Source organism: Cryptomeria japonica, chromosome 1 (genome assembly GCF_030272615.1).
Source record: "Cryptomeria japonica chromosome 1, Sugi_1.0, whole genome shotgun sequence".
NCBI classification, from domain to species: Eukaryota; Viridiplantae; Streptophyta; class Pinopsida; order Cupressales; family Cupressaceae; genus Cryptomeria; species Cryptomeria japonica.
Genome location: NC_081405.1, coordinates 186085846 through 186103771, shown reverse-complemented (window position 1 = coordinate 186103771; position 17926 = coordinate 186085846). Strand labels below are relative to the sequence as shown.

The 17926-nt window shown below is 33.4% G+C and overlaps 1 protein-coding gene across 2 annotated transcripts; it reads left to right on the top strand.

The window, feature by feature from the left end:
- Window positions 1-11886: 11886 nt before the first annotated feature.
- On the top strand, window positions 11887-14917 carry LOC131066126 (uncharacterized). Of its 2 annotated transcripts, XM_058000831.2 has the most exons (6): window positions 11887-12383; window positions 13826-13940; window positions 14053-14134; window positions 14235-14286; window positions 14460-14514; window positions 14655-14917. In XM_058000831.2, exons 1-6 carry the CDS (start codon window positions 11991-11993, stop codon window positions 14843-14845), a joined length of 888 nt encoding a protein of 295 aa, XP_057856814.2. In that variant the 5' UTR covers window positions 11887-11990; the 3' UTR covers window positions 14846-14917. The 2 variants fall into 2 exon arrangements, with proteins under 2 accessions (XP_057856814.2, XP_057856815.2); XM_058000832.2 differs by lacking the exon at window positions 14460-14514 and having other exon boundaries at window positions 11895-12383; window positions 14655-14845.
- The last annotated feature ends 3009 nt before the right edge of the window (window positions 14918-17926 follow it).

Sequence of the window (17926 nt, the reverse complement as noted above, 5' to 3'; positions counted from 1 at the left end):
CAACATATGGTTCAGTGCTATCTATCCTTTTTGTGAAAGTAAACATTGTGACCACAATCAAATTCGACTTATACAAGTGACAAGAGACACTAAACCTGAGAACTACTATAGATGTTGGTGTCGAGTCTTGATTTTCTTTTTTAATTTTATCTTTTGGTAACATGTCTTTTAGCTTTTCTAGGATGTCTCTGACTAGAGATTTTTATCTTCAGGATGTCTTTGACTAGAAAGGCGAGGATGGGGTATCGTCACCTATTTTTATTTGCTGTCTGTGGATTGTCTCTTAGTAATGCTATGACTTGTCCAAGGATATGAGGACACTGTGAGTCTAGTATGAACTGGGGCATTCCTTTTTTGTGACTGTCTTATCTCCCTGCAAACAGGTACAATGTCTTTCTGGGTCAAACATATGTCTCAATTGTCATAACCTACTTGCCATAATAAAGCTTAATGATGATAATGCACAAGAAGCTCTTTCACTTTCATATCTTCTATCTTTCATCCCCCTTTCTTGATTGACTTCCATCGTCCTTCTCGAGTCTGTGTAGCTTGCTATCACACGACTGAGTATAATGACACACCAAAAATATTTGCATTTCATGTAGTTGCACCTGCATTATCACATATTAAGCATTTCATACATACATATAGATATCACAATTGCATCACATCCTACACACAACACCTATTAGCACAATTTATATTTGCATTATCATATTCATCTACATTACATACATTCACATTTGCATCATGTATATACATATAAAACATAAAAGAACAAAAATATTGCATTGCATCAGGTACATATTTGCATCCATGTCATAAGCATCACATAAAACATACATCATGAAACATCTCATCACATAGGTACACATGCATATAGCTGCCGCAAAGAAGAATCATCTCATATATATATAAAGTGTCATGATACAATGATGTCACAATACATATGGCTACAATCACCCGAAGGTGTCTACATAATCATACAAAAATGATACAATATTGATACATAGGGAGCCCTCTACGGCTATGATGAACTCCCTCCCTCGGAGCCACCTGGCCTCAACGAAATCTGAGCCCCCGAAGGACCCGCCCCAGGATCATCCCTCCTATCCCCTCTATCTAGTGGTGGTGGAGGACCCATAACCCCACCACTAGATGCCTATCTCTTCTAGCTCCCTCCCGTAGCTATTGCTGTCCGCGATGGTCTATGGAAGCTCCTCGCCCACTAATTAGCTAGCACCGCACCATAATAGAGATCCCGCCAGTAGGCAATCTCCTCCCCTACCCGCAGGACATAGGCATATCCAACCCCTGCGTCCTCTGCTGCCTGCTTCCCAGCCCTCAGTGTTGTCTCAGCCTTTGTGTAGCGCTGAATGGCCTGGTCCTGCTCCCGCTCAGTATCTCTGAGCCACCTCCTGAGCCTATCCCTCTCCCTCTCTAGGTCCTGGATCTCATCTGCCTGTCCCTAGCAGATCTCCCTCAGCTCCATCAACTCATCCTCCTTTGCCTCAGCCCCCTGTGGCTCTGCCTGTGCCTGCCCCTCTGCTTGTGCCTGTACTGGTGCCTGTCCCTGTACCTGCACCTATCTGGGACCCTATGTGCTGGCACCTGTAGCGGTAATCCACCGCGACCCCTCACCACCTGAGCTTGCCTGTCCTCTCCACCCTCCCTCTATGATGCCACCCTCCTCTCTCCAATTGCCCCCCTCCTCCTCCATCGGCCTCTACCACCATCATCTCCATCATCATCACCATCCCCACCACCATCTCCATCTAGTAGCTCTCCCGGATCCATCAGGCAGGGGAATCGATGCTCGGCCCAGTATGTTGTGTACTCGACATCCATGCTGGCATCCTCAATCTCTGGCCACATATCCCAAGGTAAGGACATCATCTCCACTAGCTGTGTAACAGCCTGATCATATGATAATAAGGGCCCAAACTGTGCCTGATCCCTGACAGTTCGTGCATACATGTCTGAACCTCGTGGCATCCGCTGGATCCTACCGAGCTGCCTACCCACCCTGTCCACTAACTACCTCTCCAGTACATAGGGCATCTGCCAAATTAGATACCTGCTCCAGAAGGTGTAGGGCAGCTCTACTGCATCATCCTTCCACTGCTCACATCTCAGTTATGGCCTCCATATAACCATATCAATGTCATCAATCACCCGCCGCCAGTGCTCTAACCTGCCAATCCGTGGCTGTGAGGTGATCATGTCGTACAAGTGTACGAAACTATGTCTATGACCTCTGCCCCTGAAATGTATCGGTCTCATCACTGGAAGATGCTCATAGGTCCACACCTGTAACAATGTGACCCCACAGCCCAATCCCACTGACCCATGGTACACAAACTAATGCAGCTCATAATACAGGTGTGCTAGAACACATGGTCCCCAGGCATATCTGGTGTGCTATGTCACCAGTGTCTCTAATTCACCTCTCCAACCCACAGCAAACCCTCATGTCGCTCTATCAGGACACAAGAACCCATTGATCACTCCTCCTATTACTGCTGGTAGCGCTAATCCTGTAGCTATCATGGTGTCCCAAGCCACATGTCCTGTCCTCATCTCCAGTCCTGGGTCCCGGAACACTCATCTCAGAACCTCCCTGTCTCCATCTCGATCATAGGGAATCAGCTCCCCATCGATCGGTATCCTCAGAATCCTATATACATCCTCGAGGGTGACTGTCATCTCCCCCATCGGTAAATGAAAAGTACAAGTTTCGGAGTGCCACCTCTCTGCCAGTGCAGTCAGCAGTCCCATGTTCACCCGAAACTCAAGCACATACAGAATATGTCTCAGACCCATAGCCTTAATAGCCGCTCGGTCCTCAAAGGTCAGCTCAGGTTGCAATCTCTGCGTCAATGGGAACCTCTCCCGTGACTCCAACATAGGCAAATACTCCTCCAGCCAAGCAAATCAATCATGTCAATCATCATGGCATTCAATGTTCATCACAAAATGATACTTTTTATCTAAGTGCATATGACATTCTATCCTAGTGACACTCCCTGTTCATCACAAAGTGTTGCTATCTATCCTAGTGACACTCACTGTTCATCACAAAGTATTGCTATTTATCCTAGTGGTACTCCCTGTTCATCACAAAGTACTATATCTTGGTACTCACTGTTCATCACAAAGTGCCTTGATCTATCCTATCTTAGGGCCTTTGCTTGAGTGATTCCTCTTGAGTAGTTTCCTAATTGGCAACATATGTTCTATCACATAATTGTCAATCCTAGCCCTATTTGTTATCCTAGTCTTCCCTAGAGGACCTGCTTGAGTGTATCTTCTCAGTAGCTTATCCAATTGACAGCATATGTTCATCACAGAACTACCGATTTGACCTAGACGACACAAATTCACATTTTTGGACACAAACGTACTTTCTTGACATAAATGCGCTTGAAGACTGCATAAACGCGCTTGTTTTATACAGACGCGCCTTCAACACATAGACGTGCCTATGCTCTACACAGACACGCCTGGGCAACACAGACATGCCTTTTTGGCATAGACGCGCCTACATAGCATGGACGCGGCCGCATTTGGCACAGACGCATTTTCCATCACAAATGCGCCTAGCACAAACACAGACACGCCTAGCGAGCATAGACGCGCCTGGCGCCAACGCAGACACGCCTGGATGTTTTTGACATTTTTTGGACCCTAATCTAAAGTGCATTTATTACATTACCTAACATGCATTAATGACAACAATAAATGCAACAGAGTACGAGGAGGTTTTGTGGTACTTACCGGCTCTCCTACCTCTGCTGGCTTCTGGAATCGGCGAACGCAGTCGAATCTGTGAACAAAGGCCATCATTACTGACTGACTGCTGCTCTATTCTCACTCTGCACTCTAATCTCTTAGATGTGTAGATGACAATGAGGATGTATTTCCCTCATGGTCTATCTTATAGACTGCCCTAGCCCTTGTTTCCCGAGTCAGTCTTCATTATCCCGTGACTTTGTCACTTTATCTAGTCAATCCATTCTAGCCTTTCTTTCTTATTGAGAGATTGTCTGCAATCTTTTTAGACATTTTCATCCAATCTCTCGAGGGGGCATATCATTCCCATCTTGGGGCAACTCTGTATTAGTTCATCTTATCTTCTTTGAAACAACGCGACAAGCTGCATTGTCTCAAAGAAGGGCAAAATATAGACACCCAAAATTGTCCAGTTTAATTAAATAAATATCTTTATTTATTTAATTATCTAAGCTTAATTCTTCTATTAATTAAATAAATCTTTATTTATTTAATTAATTCATTTATCATCTTCTAGCCTTATTTCTCATTTAAATAAATACTTTTATTTATTTAAATTATCCTTTTCCTAAATTAAATAAATATCTTATTTATTTAATTGATCCCACTTCTTTTATTAATTAAATAAATATTTATTTATTTAATTAATTCATTAGCTTTTTCTACCCATGACACATGTCATTCATCTCCTAATTCCTACACTACCTACCCCTTTCATTATTTTATTATTTCTTTTACCTACCCTCTAATCATAGTCGACCTCCTTTTACACCTCTCAATCTTATCCCTCCATTTCATATAGTGTCTTCTATATAAGGAGATGCTTCCTTCATTATCAAACCCTAATCAATCATCTTAATGACTTGACTACACTATGATTCTACTTACAACCACATTCTGTTCTTTGTTGAGCTCTTGTGCACATAAAATTTGAGAGCAAATATATCAAGCAAGATCAATGGAGATAGGAAGAATGGAGATCCAAACCCTATTGGACATGTGATGGTATAATCTTTGTGATTTCATTTGATTTGCATTCTCTTAGGTAATCTTCATATGTTATGGTGGATCTTTGTTGTTGTTAGGCTAGGGTTTTGCAGTTGAATTCATTTAGCCTTTCAATATCATTATTATTGTTATCCATTTGCACCATAAACACGTGCAAAAGTGATTATATTTAAAAACCGATTTGATTAATGGGGTAGAGCCCCATGGTGGGCACCAGAAATGTGTACGGGAAAAGCGGGTCGATGAAACTTAAAATGCAAAAATGTGGTCTCAAAGAGACTTGTTCATACACCCACAGGACTTCTTGGTGCAAGTTATGGAGTCATGAAGAATGACTCAACTTCCCAAGGTAGGTTCCATAGTTCTCTATCTCACAAGGTCCCTCAAGCCAATGCCTTTACTCTCAGATCACTGAACAAAGTGTCTTAGGGATGATGAATGCAAGAACGAGGGATGCTTTAGATTAATTTTACCATGAAATGCATCCTATCTATGCATGATTCTACAAATGAAGTAAACTATATTATAAGATGACAAGGTTAGTAACAATACTATCCTAACATGATATACTAGTTAATGATTTAAGCTAATGATAAAGGAAATAGTCTAAAATGTTTATTAGATTAATTCCTATTACAAAGAGAAGCTAGATGTATTTGATAATTTTGAGCATAAATGAGATACTAAAAGCTTTCATGGATCCTTAAAATGGAGGAATGAGAGCTTTATTTATAGTGAAAATAGGGTAATGGATGGTCAAGATTGAAGGAGTTAATCAAGGGCCAGGATTGAAAGTTATCAATCCATGTTAACAATTATCATCATAAGACTGCTTGAGAGGAGATGAAAGAAGAATTAAATGCTTGAGAAGACCTCATGGTTACCTTAGGAGGTAAGGGTTATGGTTAGGTTAGGGTTATCCAATGGATAAAGCTTTTATCCAAAGGGTAAACTTTTGTGCAAATGTTAGAGCAATATCCATGGTCAAAGCAATGAATGCTTGATGAGACCCCTGGGTTGGAAGGAGGTTAAGTTAGTCAAAAATTCTTTAACCATGCCACTAAGGGTTAGTTAACCATTAATGGTTTGAAGACTTTGGGGCAAATTTGTAAGAGTCCTTCCAAATTTGGGGGTTTTCAACAAGTTAGCTTGTTGAAGGCATAAAGACTTTTAATGCCTTTTGAAGACTTTACTTGAAATTTGAGAAGTGACCTCCTCAAATTTAGGGAAAAGGGATAATGGATGGGTTTTGGTTAATTGATTAGGATTAGATGGATTCTAGAAGACATTGGGAATAGGGTTAGGATGCAAGTGGGAGATGTAGGAAAATGCAAGTGGGTGAGGGAAAATAGAATTAAAATAAATTGCTTTATTTCAATTGTGGTTGCAAGTTGGAAAATTAAATAAATTAGATTTATTTAATTTGGGGTAAACTATTAACTAAATGTAAATTTAATTAAAAGTAAGAAGAAGGGATTTAATTGAATAAAATGATTTGTTCAATTAAATGATGTAAAGGGGGCGAGTGAATTTAAATAAATAAATTGAATAATTTATTTAATTAAACTAGAAGAATGTGGGTGATTTAATCAAATTAGATTTAATTAAATAGAGGAATGAGAATAAAATGAACATTAGATATTCATTTAGGAATATGGTCATTTTTATACGTCTAGAACACCTATTTTAATTTTCCCACCAAAATAATAAACTGATTAACATCATCCAAGTTTCAAGTGTGCAAATGATTTAATGTCTTTCAAGGAAGTGTAAGATTGGACGACCTTAGAGGTGGTGAAGATTATTGAATTACAGTGGCCTAATGGTGTGATGCCTTAATGCAGTCAGCTCTCCTGCCCTTTGCTCAAGACTGGGTTTTGTGACTTCTATTAGCCCATTCTCATAATTTATGGGAGGAGGAAACACCACCATTGTCCTTGCATGTTCTAAAAGGGTTAGGTATATCAATTCCAATATATAAAACTTATAGCAAGAAAAGGAGCAGTTAATACATTTCCCATTTGATAGAAGTAATGTAAGGCTTTCAGAGAGAATCAAGTGAAACTAAATCTGCAGTGGAATGAAGTTTTCAACTAGTGGATATGGCACTATTTAGTAAATTGCTTTGTAATCATAAATTTGTATTACATGAAGACATGACATGAAGTTTGAGAAGTTGTTAAAGTCATGATTGTGAAAATGGTGGCAATATTAGTTCTAGAGAGTAGGAGGATGTTAACGCATCAATGACGTGCTTCTAGATCGACGAAGCTTTTGATAACTATGCTCACAATGAAAAATTATAATAAAGAAAAGAAGTAGTTATAGAAAAGCTACCATGGAATGACAAAGTGGCATAAAAGTCCATAATTCTCATCAGCATTATAAGAAATATTTATGGTCAATAATTGTTTATAGGCCTATAGTCCATTTTTTTAGCATACATGCACAAAAAATTACAAAAAAATAAAAGAATTCTTATATGCACTTGTGGTATTTGTTGTCTTAAAGAATGACCCAATAATGACAATGATTATTAAATTAAGTAAAGCAACTAAATAAACAAAATTACAAAAAAATAAAAGAATTCTTATATGCACTTGTGGTATTTGTTGTCTTAAAGAATGACCCAATAATGACAAATGACTATTAAATTAAGTAAAGCAACTAAATAAACAAAGCTGAATATTATAATTACCTTGGCAATAGAAGGATAACCGATCTCACATCAACCCTATTAATAAATGACACTAGTTATGGTGTTTCACATTTTCATTCCATTATATGGCTTAGAAAGATGTCATCCACTTCTAGCTTTCATAATAGTGTATGGCTAATTAGTTTAATATCACCTATATTGAATCAGTCCGGTGATGAAATAGGCTCAAAGAATAATGTTATTCACTTGGAGATCTCTTACAACTAGCTATAAAACATATTTCACTTAATTATACCAAATTAAGAAAATAATAAGGTGTCATCCGTAAGAGTAGTAGTTGGTTTGGGCCTACAAAATAATGCTATGAATTTGGAGATCTATACATGATATTGGTTTTAATTATCTTTATGAAATTCAACTATTACATTTTCTAAATGTTTTTTTATAGGAGTATTAAAAATATTTTTAGTTTTGAGAAAGGGAATTTGATGCAAAGGGCAATTAAGGAAGTGTTGTTGATTATAACATATTTGTGATTCAAATTTAGTTTTCAAAATGTCAAATTAGAGAAGCTTTCATATGCATCTAGGGGCCATATTGCTTTAGAAGCTAGTAGGACATAGACTAAGTACAGTAAGTGCCGGTGTAAATAATTATTCATCATGGATATTATTACACCTTACTTATATTTACTTAGGAAATGCATTTCATAGTAGTTTGGGTATGAGACACTTGGGTGTTTGTGTCACATTGGGATAGTGTGTGTAGGAGAATTTCCACTTTTTATGGTGTTGATCTTGTTACTATTCTATCATATCCACTTATTGTGGAGTGATAATTCCACCTTCTATGGGTGATCCACCTCAAGTGGAATATTTTATTGTTTCTCCTACCTACCACACCTATTTCCTACCTACCTTTGTTTCTTATTGAGCCACATGTCATGTTTGTGTGCTCACATATCCATATAGCCTTGCCTATTAAAGCATGCTCATATTCATTGTATGTAACTATTGAACTATTGATCATTTATCTATTGACGAGAATACAATTTATTCTTGTCCTATATTTTGTCTCTCTAGTTTGTACATTTCATTGAGCTCTTGATCTTGGCAAAATCTCACAATAAGTATGATGTTTGTTAGAAAATATTCATTGGTAAGTAACAATGTCGTTATAAATGATAGAATTGTTTCTAATTAGTTCTTATATATGATCTAGTTATCTGATACTCAAAACACATATTTTCACTAGCATTTTGGTTGAATGTATAATGCAATAATAATAAATATTCCATCTATGAGATGTCAAATATGTGTAAACTTTTATCTAGATGTATGAAAGAAATTTGCAAGCACTTATACATTTAGGAAAAATTGCAATAACAAGGTTTCCTAAAAATTGCTTCTATCTTTGGATAAATAAAAAGGGATTTTTGTTGTTGACGTTTTCTATTTGTGTTACCCAGTCTAGTCCTTTAATTTTAGTTCATAATGGTTATGTAAATGTCACTTTGATATGTGGATGTACATGGTAGGGCCTAGAAAATGTTCCATTAAACTGTGCCATTCAACAATATGAAACAAGAATTGGCAACATACATATGGAAATTTTTTGAACATTGAACTTGAAAAACTAGGATGGAAACAATCAACATCAAATTAGAGCCTTTATTCTTCAACTTCTGATTATTTGAAGTATAGGAACAAATATCAAATCATCTACATGGAAATGTAGGTTTTATATAATTTGAAGTTACATATACTAGACACCATATGTGATGTGCACCTTTTTTTTGAACCTTGAGCCTAAAAATCGTGATACCTAAGATTATGACAATTTCAAACATATCATAATCTCATGCTTTTTAAAAAAAAATTTATAATGAAGAATGAATCATTAATATGCAAATAGAGCTGGAGGATAAAATTTTCTCAATTTTACTTTGTTCAATATCTTCAAGTTGAAGAGAAATCATACCAAATAACCAATGTAAATTAGAAACAATATTAAAAGAATTTTAAATCTTTTTGAGAATTTAATAGCAAAAGTTTTTGTATTAACACAATCATTTAGAATATAATAAGATCTTTATCAGTTTTACTTATCCTTAATCCATTTACAAGTATTTATAGGGCAGACATGTATAGGAAATTGTTGTGTGCTATAACAATATAATGTATATATAGTCATAGGTAAAAAAACCATCATTTATAAGAGTTCCATTTCTTTTGGCTTCCCTTGTAGGGGTTTTACCATGAACCCCACTTATTGCACTAAATTGTACAAAGTATAAGGGTTGTAAACATTCAAAATAGGCAATACAAAACCAACAAAAAAATATCATTTGAAGAACCAAACATAAAATAACCTATATAACACAATATTCAAAATTTAAGTTTGATACTTATTGCTAACATCTTGTTTATACTTTCAACTTAAAATAAGATAATTGTTATAAGATACTTATAACAAATATTTAATAAATAAAACTTGTACAGATTTTAAAAAAGTGTTTATACATGAAAAAGATTAACTCTACAACATATTCTTAACATTTTATACCTCATAAGAATACATATTTCAAATGCAAGTATAATTAGAGTGTTAATTGCCACCCTAAATTCTAATTCGTAGACAAGTTGAAGCTTTAGTGGGCTCAATTTTTATATGATATTAGCACACCAACCTCTTACCCTCTATTTTTCTCCTTGAATACCATACACGTAATTATTGACATTTAGTTTCTATCAATTTTAGGCTTGCAATGAAATAATCGTAGACATCACAAGGTCATTCCTCTTTTTCGAATGCCAATATTTTACGAGTTAATATTATTGATATTTTATAACCTTTCATTATGATTATTATAATCATATTTTTTATTCATATATTATTGATTTTTTTATTATATTTTTATAAAATGTTGAGAAAAAAGGGCTTTGGCCCTAGCTCACCCGGTCGTGGATCGCAACTTAAGGCGTGGGTATGGTCCCCATGGTCTTGAGTTCGAGTCCTCGACTGTGTTAACTCTATGTGTGTTGCTACCTTGTGAGCGGGTCGTGGGGGATTATTCTCGCTTCGGTGAGGACACCTCTAGAATAGTATTGAATAAAGATATTTGATACAACAATTCATAAATATATTTAATACAATTTTATAATACAAAGTGATTGATATTATAATCACATTTTCAATTCATACATCATTGAATTTTTGTGTAAAATTTATAATCACATTTTCAATTTACATATTGTTGAATTCTTGTGTTATATTTCTCTAAAAGATGACTAAAGATACAAGATTAAATATAATAATCTAAAGTCATTATATAGTACAATGTATAATAATCTAAAGTCATTCAATATTATAGCATAAAGTGATTGATATTGTCACCATTTTATCAATTCACAAATTGATCAATTTTTGTGTTGTATTTTCCATAATAAGTAGATAAATAAAAGATAAATAAATATACAAGATTATATAATTGAAATGTTAAGATTTGTTCAAATGAATATTTTGTATTTTTTCAATAAATTAATTCTATTTCATTCTAATTCACCTATTTGTATGTAGAATTGATTTTTTTTGAGTGCCCACTTAAACTTGACAAATGTATTTGAACTGACAGTTACATGACTAAATTAGTAGAAAATAGATTTAAGATTCATTCACTTAATCTTTTGATAATTGAATCTTGGTAAGGATTGATGATTCTTAGAAACAATTTTGAGAAATCTTTTAAATTGTATTTTTTTTAAAATTATTCTGTTAGTAAACCAGTTTTATGTCTGTAAACAAAAAAAATAACAACAAACAAATATGCAATATTGTCTAAAATGATGTTACAAATAAAGAATGTAAAATTAGTTATCCTTTAAACTTTTTAACCTAGATGTATTTTTTCCATATATAAACATTAATAAATAATTTCAAAATAAATAAATGTATATTCTTATATAAAAAACATAGAATAAAAACGAACATAAACATAAACATAAACATACGCTAAATTGGCTAACAATAACCTAGTAAAATGGAATTAGCGAGATTTAATTTGATTATAGGATTTTAAAATTCGAGATTCATATCAATGACTATAGACATGACTCCAGTCAAATCAACATTTCAGATCCAAATTAAAAGATTATATTTTTTTAATGAATGATCATAAAACCTCAAATATAAAGTAAAGCAAACTAATTATAAACAATCCATTCAAAACTTACAACATTCCCATTACTTGTTTTTCTTCGTCATGCCAAAAGAAGAGCAGAAAAAAGCAAAAGCAAATATGCCGAGGTGAAAATTGAAATATATTCCTCTTTCAGCTCCTACAAGCCAAATATTATTCGTTTCTTAGACCGCCATTTAAATCCAGCTCAAAATACTCCTGCTTTAACTTTAGAATCAAACATTACCTTGATCGATACGAAACCCTAAAGACGATTCCATAAATGCACCGCAAATGCTCCCAAGCTTTCATCTCACCAATTGAATTTTCCCGTCAATCGCCGGCAAATTCTTCATGGCTTCTCTCTCCTTGAACGGCGCATTTTCCTTGTCATTGGCTAAGTCCTCAGTTCGAGTCCCCGGGAGCAGCAAGCCAAAACATTCTCTCTCTATTTCACGTATTCGCGTGCCTTGTAGGGCTGTTATCAGTGCACCGCAGGTCACAGCTTTTCCTCCGACAGGTCACGGGTTCAAGTCTCTTTGCGTGACTCCCGCCTCTGAGGGCGCTTACCCCCAAGTGGAGCCCCCTCCACACGAAGAAGAAGCAGATGAAATCACTGCAATTCCTACGGTGATGAAATTCTACCAGGGATTGAATAGAAAGGACGTTAAAGCAGTAACTGAACTGCTTGCAGAGAATTGTGTATTGAACGACTCTCAATTTCCAGGGACTTTCGAGGGCAAGAAGGTGAGCTGGACTTTTGTTTTGCTTTTTACAGCTTTATCTCATTTATATAGGTGGAGATTGTATGTGGAATTTATTTTGTTAAATGATTATACTTGAATAATTTTTTTCCTTAAAATAAATCACTTAAACATAATAAATCTGCTCATACTGTTGTATTTTAGAATTATAGCTTTTATTAACTAGAATATATTTTTATTTTAATACTGGTGAAATTATTGTAAAATGTCATTATCAAAAATTAAAAAGTTGATGTAAATTAGTGGTTTGTATTATTTTATCTTTTCAAATATAAATTTAAATTTTTTATTGAATTTTTATTTAATATTAATTTCAATCAATTTTAATGGAAATTCAAAATTACAGTTTTTCTTTAAATATTTATTTATTTATATTTTTTTGATAAAAGAGAAATATTTATGCACATATTTTATTTATAAAATAAATAAAAATATAATATTAAAAAATGTCAGAAAAGTCACAAAATTTCTCTCTCTAGATGATTTGGTAAGTGGCTTGTTTTATCTTCCAAAATTGTATGTGGATGGATTTAGGGAAAATAGTATCTTTAGGAAATCACATATGGAGGTTCAATTCAAAGGGATTTGATTGAAACTTTTTGATCTAATTTCTTTGTACATTTCTAACATTGCCCCTTTGTCCTATATAGTTTTCTAAGGGTTTGATGGAAGTCCTTGAATCTTCCTTTGATAATGTTTTATCTTCTAAAATTGTATGTGGATGGATTTAGGGAGATTTAAGTCCTTGAATCTCCCTTTGAAATCACATATGTAGGTTCAATTAAAAGGGATTTGATTGAAACTTTTTGATTTAACCTCTTTCTACATTTTTAACATTATCCCTTTGTCCTATATAGTTTTCTAAGGGTTTGATGGAAGCCCTTGAATCTCCCTTTGATCATGAGGTGACACATATTAGGACATGATTGTTGACTATGTTTGATTTATTGAATCTTGATGACTTTGGATGTGATTTTTGATTGCATTTTTCTAGCTTGACTAAAAGTTAAGGATTGAGGGGTATCCATTCCATTAACGTCTAAGAGACACAATCTCAATCTCTTTCTTTACAGTTTGAGGCCTTATACTCAATAGACATTAAGCACATAAATGTCTAAAACATACTAAACAATCATTCAATATTGACTAAAACATGCATTTATTGACATTCTTTGATGCTGTGCTTTTAAAAAAATATATTCAATTCCATAAATAATAATTAGTATGACATCAAATTTATATTTCATTTTAAAATATTTAAACTCTTTTGAAGAATGAATAGAACACACATAAAACATTCTATCTCTCCACTTGCATTCATTAGTTCTCATTATTATGTTTAGAATTTGCAATTTTTTTTAAATATATATATTGGGCTCTTAATTCCATAATTAACAATATAATTGAATTTTTCATATTATGTAGATGGTTTTGAAATTCGTGAAGGATTTGGTTGAAGCTATGGGAAATGACATCTTATTTGTAGTAGAAGAAGTAAGCGAAGGGGATGATTTAAATGTGGCAGTCATATGGCATTTAGGTATCTAATTTTATATTATTATTATTTATATTACTACAAGTATAAAAAATAAGTGCCCATAATATTTTATTTTATATGCACATTCTAAAATGAATATATTTGATAAATGCAGAATGTGAAGGAAAAGCACTGCCATTCACTAAAGGTTGCAGCTTCTATCATTGTGAGAAACAAGGAGAAAGAATGGTTATAAGGTTAGATTTCAATTATATTTAATATATGTCATATTTTTTTTAATCTAAATTATATTAAGTTTTTATTTTTTTAAATAATTTTTTTTCATTATTTAAATAGGTCTATGCAAGATTTCATGGAACCACCACTCAAACCGGGTCAACTAATTTTGGTATGTAACATTTTTCAATTTTTAATATCAAATACTAGTCTATGGAATATAATAATAAAAAAACCTTAAATTTAATAATTTATTTTATAAATATTGATCCATTATTACTATTAGTAAATATTTAAGGGATAAATTATTTGTTTTTATATTCATTATTTTATTGTTTCCTGCAGCAATTATTGAAGATTATTTCTTCTTTATTCAAGCGATCTCCATACATGGCTCAAAGTATACTATAATCCTTTATTTATTTTAATACATTTAATAACATTAAATATAATTTATAGAGAATAAATTAATCTTCTTACTCTAATTTTTTTCCTTGTTTTTATTTTAATTTCCTAACACGTCTTTTTGTTTGTATGTAGAACTTTTGACAAATCCTTATCATGCATTTGAAGGAGTGATGGCGATTTATTGGAAGTATTTACATCCTATAATATGGCCATTTATTAACCCATTTATAATATATTATCGTATAGTAATTAAAACCCTTTTTAATTGGGTGACTTTCGTTGTTAATATTGTATTAAAAATTATAAAGTTGTTTTCAAAGTAATTGTTATCCTCATATAAATCAAAATGAAAATATAATTTTTAGATGTTGTAAGATTTTGAAAAATTTGAATATAATGGAATGTTATTTTGGAAAATATATAATCAATGTTATATTTATGATTTTTATTTGTTTCTATTAAGAATAATTTTAAGATAATATTTATGTTTTAATAATTATTTTAATATTTAGTATTCTTTTTAATTATATTTTTATAATAAATAAATAAATTTCAGAAATATTCTAATAAAAAATTAAACCTTTTTATAATATGTTTTTCTATTATACATAGTATACATTAGTTTAAAAAAGGTATAGAGAAATATATGATGTTTTAATATATTTTACATTATTCTTCAAATATATTATATGAAAAAAGAAATGGAAGAATAAATATTTGTAAAAATTCATAGAATATTAATTTGATAGAATGCTATAAAATCATACATCTCCATCATAAATTTTTTATCATTTGTCATTTGAGTGCAACTTCTTTGATAAAATTTAGACCAATGATGTACCCTTGAATGATGTGTAAATGCCACACTCTAGATATGAAAAATAATTTAGGATTCAAGATCTTAGAGCCCTATTAAAGTTTATAATAGCTTGAGTTGATGAAGGGCATAAGACATGGGGTAGGCTTGGTTCCTTAATATGGTTATATTTGACCTTACCTCAAGGTTCCCTCATGGTGAAATATAGGGGTGAGCATTAGTTCTTGCATTGTCATAAATGTAATCCCTATCTTTGAGTGTCTCCATGACCACTATAAAAGAGCCTTTTATTAACGAGACTTAAACTTGGGTTTGTAGTGTGAAAGTCCCCACTCCCCATCATTTGGACTAAACTCAATGGGCTTAAATGTAAACCAAATTTATTAATTCATATATCATAGCATTAGTTTATAACTCACAAAATATCTTTTAACTTTTCATTTTCTTTAGAGATATATTATATTATTCTTTAATTTATGAATGAAAGCATGAAGTTGTGTTATAGATTAAGTTAATGTAAGATATAGAAATAGGGATCCACAAATTTAGGTATGAATTCATTTAATTCCACATAAAAAAATAAAATGAGAATGAACTCAATAGATTCAACCTCAATTCTACTAGGAAAAGGGTTGAATGCAAATTGAGTTCAATTCCCTTTTTGATTGAGTTGAGGATGCAATTGAAATGATGCAATTTGAAGGCTAGATCTAGGTTAAATGATGGGATTTTGACATGAAATAGAATAAACAACAAGCTATAGGCACAATATGCAGACATAGATTAATATGAGTAGAAGGAATAGAGAAGCACACGTGTCAGCGAATTCGACCCAAAAGTGCAAGACTAGGTGGCTTTGTGTGTCTTGGTCCTCCAACTACTAGATGGGGACAAACATTAAACTTTCAAAATTACTATGTTGCTCATAATCTATTCCCAGAAGTTTGCTAGAAATTCATAGGACCATTTGGCTCTAGTCGACCTTGTCCTCTGCTTTTCACTCTTGGAAAAGCTGGATCTAATTGTCAACAAATTCTCTACCAAAATTTTCGTTCGTAGCTCTTGAATCTATCACCTACACACAAAAAGAAGGGAAATGGTGTTGTTGATAGGGTTTTTTCTAGGTCAAACCCTGGGATTGGAATTAACCCTTGATATGAAATCAAAATTGGAAATGGAAATATTGAAGTAAATGCTACATTATATACCTTAGATCTACTACAATTGATAATGGATGATGATGCAATACTCTTTGAATGTAATCACAAGTGTTGATGCAATAACATGAGTTGACATGACATGAGCATGAATGATCTAATCAAGCACACATGCTTGTATGAAGATTGATGTACATTTACTACTCCATAATGATGAAATGCTTGAAGAATACGGTGTGATGAAATGTTGCCATGAATGCTTGATGTCAAATGTTTGATGACTCATGAATTGTGGATGTATGTGGATATTCAAGATGAATATGAATAGTTGTTTTATATAGGTTTCCCAAGGTAATTTACCAATTAGGCTAACCACCAATGGTCAAATTGAGATTGAGAATTGAAATCATTAGGGAGGATAAGTACACCAACAAATTCAAAATAGGTCCTATTTAAGGAGGACCAAGATGCCTTGGGTGCCTCGATTTTGGACTAGGACACACTAGGTGCCTTGATTTTGGATCAGGGTGCCTTAGACACCTCAGTCCTGGACCAAGACACCTTGGGTGCCCTAGTCCACCAAAACCAGGGTAGACAAGTGAGAAAGTATAGTGCACAACTTGAGGCACATTTTTAGTTCTTCATGTAGAAAGATGGCATTAGGTTTGAGGTAAAAAGGGCCAAAAATGGACTTGGGGGAGAGCTAAGGTGGGATGCACTAAAAGTAGGGGCACAATAGGTGGTGTAAATTGTGCAAGGTTACAATTTATGATGCTACTTATAGCCCCCAGTTTAGTGAGAGTATGAGCCTATGCGCATACTCATTATAAAGTAGTAGCAAGCAAGATAAAGATATGAGCAATTGGGAGAAAGATCACAAAGAGATAAGACATCACTAAATTTAAGGGAACAAGCCCTCAAGATTAAGATCTTAGCTTATAAAATCATACGCAAGGATACAAAAGACAAAAACAAAGAAAAAGACAAATAAAAGTAAAAGACACACAAAGAGAAAAAAATTAAAAAAATGCTCCAAGCTATCTAGTTGAAGAGACCTCGAAAGTCAAAATGTCTCAACTAGTAATATCATTCTCAGAATGTTATTGCAAGAGCAGAAGTAGTCACATGGAAAGAGAAAGAGAATGCATTAAGTGATGAATCATGATCCAACAACTAGCAAGGTTCATTATGCTATGAGTTCATTGGGAGGAGAAAGGAAAATACATGGATTCCATAAGCTAGCAAGATATGTTATGTTAGGTGATATATAGGGAAGAGACCAAGAAGGAAAATGTATTACATGAACTAGCAAGCTATGTTATGCTAGTTGATTCATGTAAGCTTATATTCTCACGAGATAACAAATTGTGTTATGTCGTGTGATTTTGTGTGGGAAAGAAGAGTCAAATCAACAAGTTGTGTTATGCTAG